Here is a 5,773-nt window from a genome sequence, read left to right as displayed (position 1 = left end):
ATGATTTTCATCTTCACAAAAATCATTTGTTTACAAATCACATCGCAGGAAAATCATCCATTCTTAAAACGAATTTCATACTTCCCAAAAATGTTGACAATTGGATGATTATCATAGAAAAATGTGAACATGTTTTATTATACTTGTAGTTCATTAAAAAAAACATTCGAAATGAGAAAAATAAAAACAATTGATTATTGGCCGTTACTGGTTTTATGTTTGTTATCATTTATTTATCAGCCATAAAAAAAACTGTAAAGAGTACACTAGTAAACCGATGGTATCCTCTTGTAGGTTGCGATTCCTGCTTGAAATAAACATGATGCGGTTCCATCTCCGTGGTCTAAAAATCCTTCTGGAGTCCGTTTGTTGATCTGAGAATCATTTAATACATGCCATGCTTATCGATAATTTTATTTCAAAGATCATTTACCTGTAAAATCCACTCGAGAAACTCCAAACACGAGACGCTAGAATAACTGCAACTGCCATATTTGCAATAAAACTGACAAGGATGATTTCTATCTACGATCATTAGCTTCCTATATAATATTTCTGTCGATAGTTCAATGATTTTCGGTTTGGGACGTGAAAAGAATTATTATGCGTCAAATATTGCATATTAATCATTAGTGATATCATGATTCGAATATGCACTTGTTGTCGCAAAACCGAACTGTCCTGCTTGGGCTTCACGAAGCACTGCCCAGCAAGACGCTCCGAAACAGGAAAAAAAATCTCCGGCGACGAAGACACGCGCAAAACCGTGAGCAAAATCTATCGGACGACGCAGAACCGAACTCCGAATGCAAAAATCGAATAGCAAAGAAGTTATTAACTATGAAATAGCTCATAGAATACTAGCCTGAGAAACAAGCTCTATACATGCTCTGAGACGTAACGAGAAGAAGCTATCCGGAAAAATAAAAAACGCAAATTCATTTATCATTCGGTGTGCGAACATCAGATGTACCGCGGCTTAATTAATACCATTTTTATCTTCATTGCTGAATACATTAATAGACATCTTTTTCCAGTAACTCATTGTTGTCACAGCAAATATGAGATTTGTTTTGTCATCATATGTATGTATGCTAATCATCGCGTTGCTTTTTTGAGCAGCATTATCCACGGTCCAGCGACGAAAAAAAAATTAGTTGACCCAATGATAACAATTTTTGGCTTATCTGTAAAATGATGAAAACGACTAGATATACCAGATGAAAGTCCAAATTATTTCAGTCTTATTTAAACGTCTCATCTTCAACAGTCCAGCCAAAGTGAAGATTGAGATTCCACTCAGAGGGTTCGGTCCTGACCTCGGTCTTAGTGGTTGCATTACGTGGAAAAATCAGAAGATTAAGATCAAAGTGAGTTATCTATCAAGATTATTGAAAACTAAATTCAGTCTAACGAGGATAGCAGTTATCGTCTAGTTCAAACAAAAGCCTTACCATGCGCTCGCCACGTGACATCTTCACATTCTACGACCCAACCACCAAGATATGGCGAGGCACCGATACGCAGCCTATCTACAACCCGAACCAATCGCTGGGCGCCCTAATGCTTGCCACCCTGAACCGCAATCCCCAGCAGATAGCCCAGATCAGTGCGGACTCTGGCGTTCGAGTGACCTGCGGTGAAATACGTCTCCGGACAATCCGTGCAGCGCAGAACCTCCAAAGGCTGGGCTATGGCCAGGGAAACGTCTTTACCATGGCCGTTCGGAACAGCGAAAACGTGGCCCCGGTGCTGTTTGCCTGCTTAACGCTGGGAATTCCTGTGAACCTTCTGGACGCTTCTTTCAAACGCGATGATCTGAGTCACATGCTGAGCACGGTTCGACCACAGGTCGTATTCTGTGATCAGGAAACGTGGCCGGAAATGGCGGTGGCTTTGGAAATGACCAAACTCCAGTCGGATGTGTTTATTTTCGGAGACGAAGGCGTTGAGGGGTTCAAGCATATCAACGAGCTGCTCGTCGAGACGGGGAAGGAGGATGAGTTCGTGTAGGTCCATCTAGTCTTCACATCAGTCCCAATATCTAATGATCTACTTCACAGGCCGGAACACTTCAAAGACACTGACTCGCGCCTGGCCGTAATTGTGTGCTCTTCCGGTACGACCGGTCGACCCAAGGGCGTCTGCCTCTCCAGCTCAAGCCTCATTGCAAACGTTATCAGCATGACGGAAATCTACTCCTCGGATGCGATCCTCAGCTTCAGTTCCCTGTATTGGATGTCGGGGTTGTTTTTCCTGTTGGCAGGAACCGCCGCTGGAGCAACGCGGATTATCACACGAGACGTGTTCAGTCCGGCACTTGCGTTGGAAATCATCGAAAAATACCGAGTCACCGTGGCATTCTTCCCTCCGGCTACGGCTCTTCAACTGCTGAAGCATCCGCAAGCCCCGGAAACGGACTTTTCCAGCATGCGAGTGATGTTCTCCGGTGGGTCAGCCGTTTCTGCAGAACTTAAGTTCGCGCTGGACAAGTTGATACCGAACTCAACCTGTCTCGTCGGGTATGGACTGTCGGAAGTGGGAGGGGCTGCAACGTTTAGCGACCCAGATACCTACAAAGGCGGCTCCACCGGATACTTGAGACCTCTAGTGCAGGCCAAGATCGTTGATGCGAATGGCAATGCTTTGGATATCGATCAGGAAGGTGAGGTTCTGTTGAAACCCGAATTCAAGTTCTCAGGGTACTACGGAAACGATGAGGCTACAGCGGAGATGCTGGACCCGGAAGGTTGGCTGCACTCGGGTGACATTGGTCGGTTCGATAAGGACGGTCTGCTGTATGTGGTCGATCGCAAGAAGGACATCATCAAGTACGGCAACTATCAAATTTCGCCTAGTGAGATCGAAGGAGTGATTCAAACCGTTCCTGGAGTGGTGAATGTTTGTGTTGCTGGCATACCGGTTCCGGGGAATGATCTACCGGCTGCGTTGATAGTGAGGAGTGCCGAGGAGAACGTAAGTGCTGAGGATGTGCACAAAGTGATGGATCTCAATCTGGGCAGCTACAAACAACTTCGTGGAGGAGTGTATTTCACCAAGGAGCTTCCAATGACGGCCTCCGGGAAGGTTCAGCGCAGGCTTTGTAGAGACATTTTAATTGGACTGTATAATAATAGTAACATGTGAGATGACGGTTAAAGATGTACAATTAAACTTGATTCCAGATTCCGGTGAACCTACCTTTAAATTTACAGATACAACAAACTATCTTAAATGTTCCTTTTTTTATTTTTGATTAAAATTTTCTAGTGAATAATGCATTTGTTGCATATGGTGATGTGCTAGTATCTATCGTATTATGCTTTAGTTAGGGAAAACCTGCAATTTTCCCAGTATTGCTGTGAATAATGCTGATACAAACCGATGCCTGCTAACAATTCATTCCCAAAACGGCTTTCTCATTGTGCAATAAGATTTTGATAAATCTTGATCGTTTACCTATTGAAAATAATACAATGAAATTATAACTTGCCGTTTTTTCTATTCGCGGTATCGTTTTCATTTCTGTCGCAGTCAGTTTTCAGATTCGTCTCACAACTAACGGCTCACTGTGATATAGTGAGAGGTCAAAATACAACATATCAACGCTATGATAAAAATGATTTATTAGAATATATAGATCTACGGGCATCTCCCTCCAGTAGCGTAGCTAGAGGGGTGCGGTGGGTGCGGTCCGCACCGGGCCCCGGATTCTTAGGGGCCCCGAAATCATAGTGAAAATTTCTCATACTATTAAAAATTGAGTTTTTTACACATTGAAATGTATCGGGGAAAGGCAAATTAGGTTTGGAGGGGCCCTTAATTGGAATTGATTAGGGGCCCTTATATCATCTAGTATATTGATAAAAATAGCGTTTATTTCATCACTATGGAACATTACTTTTGAAAGGAATATCGTGGTTTTGGGTTCCAAAAATACATTGTTCTGTTAATCATCAAATATCAGGGGCCCTCTATAACCTGAGCCTGAGGAAGCCAGGAACGGGTTTGGAAACATTTTATTATGAGTCAAATCAAAGCCGAGTCAAGCCGAAATGAAAATTTTAACTCTACAGGGACGATTCAAATATGACGTCCATCGATTTTTGGGATTTCTGAACCCTCCTCCTCCCTCTATCACGCTTTTTCCAATACCTCATACACGTACTGTCATACTTTCGTAGACTCCCCCCCTCCCCCAAATGATGGACGTCATATTTTAATGCATTCTTTAAAAAGAATTTTATACATTCTTGAAAAGTATCAAACCATATTTCGATAACGCAAACGAAGGTGAACAGAAGTCTCTCAAGGCTCTTTTTTACGCAAAACTTTAAATCTATCTGTAGTCTCTTTTTCGTTTTTATACATTGCAATGAATCTTGATGTAAATGCTTGGAGCTCCAGAGATTACTACTCGACTTCTTTATAGGTTCATAGATTTTCATCTTCAGGTATTGTTCTAGAGATTCATTCAGAGCTTTCTTCAGGTATACATATAAAGGCTTCTGCAGGAATCCCTCCAAGTATTCTTAAGGAGATTCTCCTAGCACTTCGCCCAGGAATTTGTCTTGAAATTTTCTTAATGGTTCTAATAGGAATTCCTTCAAAATTTGCTCTAGAAAATTCTTCAGCAGCCCAACAACGGAATTACAACGAAAATACTTTCAAAAAACCATGTGATACTTTCTCCAGGTCAATGAGATATCTTTAAAACATTCCTACAGATTTTTTTTCAGGAAACTAACAAATGTTTATTCTACGATTCGTGTAATTCGTGCAAAACTTATTTCGAGAAATCAAACAAGAAAATCCCTCTTGTAAATTTTTCAGAAATACTTCCAGCCGTTTTCAGAACCAATCCTTCAGTAATTACCCCACTGATTGTCCCAGGAAATACTCCATAAATTCTTCCTAAGATTAAACCACAAAGATTGTTTGAAGATTTTTTTTTTCCATTTCACTATTAATTCAACTAAGGATTCCTCATATATTGTTCCATTCGAAGATTTTTGGAATTTCTACTTGGCTTCTTCAATTTAAAAAATATTTACTATTCAAAACCACAAAAACCTACAGCAATTACACAGCGTAACAAAAATGACATTTTTGCGTGTCTCAAGAATTAAATTATGTGTCTCTAGTAGATTTGGGGTTGCTGAATCTGATGCCGTTCACAGAAATGCTCCAGCACGTCACAATTTTTAGCTACAGGTCGCTAAAGTTGTATAAAACACAGGTTTCATCAATGTTCACATAAAATTTAAACAATGATTTATCGAAAAATATTATGATCGTATCTATAAAGCATGCAAAATAGGACTTTAACTTTCATTCCAGATATAATTTGATTGAAATTGCATGATCAAATTGAGGTAAAATCAATTTTTTCAACATGCTTGCAGTCTCCATACGAAATTCTTCGTCTTTCTTATATGGCAAAATACAATACTTTTCTAAACCAACAAAAAATAACTTTTGAGCATCGGAAGTATTACGAACTTTGTTAATAAATATTGTTATACACATGAAGTTTGAGTTCTGAGGAAAATTAAGCAAATAAATTGCCATACAAGCTGAGAAACTTGCATGCAAGTTGGCTGAAATAGTCAAATTTAGTATTTTCAACAGACAATATCTCAAAAACTAGACGTGCTATGATATTTCTGTAAATGACAATGGATTCAGCAACCCTGAATTAAGTAAATAGCGGTATTTTGATGCTTGAGACAAAATCGTGTTCCGCAGTGTTATTCTTGTACAGCTTCAAAGA

The 5,773-nt window shown here is 40.1% G+C and overlaps 1 protein-coding gene across 2 annotated transcripts; it reads left to right on the top strand.

Annotated features, from left to right (window-relative positions):
- Window positions 1-1,260: 1,260 nt before the first annotated feature.
- LOC5574009 (probable 4-coumarate--CoA ligase 1) lies at window positions 1,261-3,504 on the top strand. Of its 2 annotated transcripts, XM_021842648.1 has the most exons (3): window positions 1,261-1,370; window positions 1,437-2,009; window positions 2,064-3,504. In XM_021842648.1, the coding sequence occupies exons 2-3, from the start codon at window positions 1,456-1,458 to the stop codon at window positions 3,145-3,147; spliced, it is 1,638 nt and encodes a 545-aa protein (XP_021698340.1). In that variant the 5' UTR covers window positions 1,261-1,370; window positions 1,437-1,455; the 3' UTR covers window positions 3,148-3,504. The 2 variants fall into 2 exon arrangements, with proteins under 2 accessions (XP_021698340.1, XP_001661092.2); XM_001661042.2 differs by having other exon boundaries at window positions 1,261-2,009.
- The last annotated feature ends 2,269 nt before the right edge of the window (window positions 3,505-5,773 follow it).

Source organism: Aedes aegypti, chromosome 1 (genome assembly GCF_002204515.2).
Source record: "Aedes aegypti strain LVP_AGWG chromosome 1, AaegL5.0 Primary Assembly, whole genome shotgun sequence".
Classification (NCBI taxonomy): Eukaryota; Metazoa; Arthropoda; class Insecta; order Diptera; family Culicidae; genus Aedes; species Aedes aegypti.
This window is presented reverse-complemented; position numbering and strand designations above follow the sequence as displayed.

Bases quoted from the DNA above. Each gene is read 5' to 3' on its own strand.
- LOC5574009 (XM_021842648.1), top strand. From the start codon at position 1,456: ATGCGCTCGCCACGTGACATCTTCACATTCTACGACCCAACCACCAAG. The intron at 2,010-2,063 runs GTAGGTCCATCT...TCTACTTCACAG, and splicing joins GGGAAGGAGGATGAGTTCGT to GCCGGAACACTTCAAAGACA.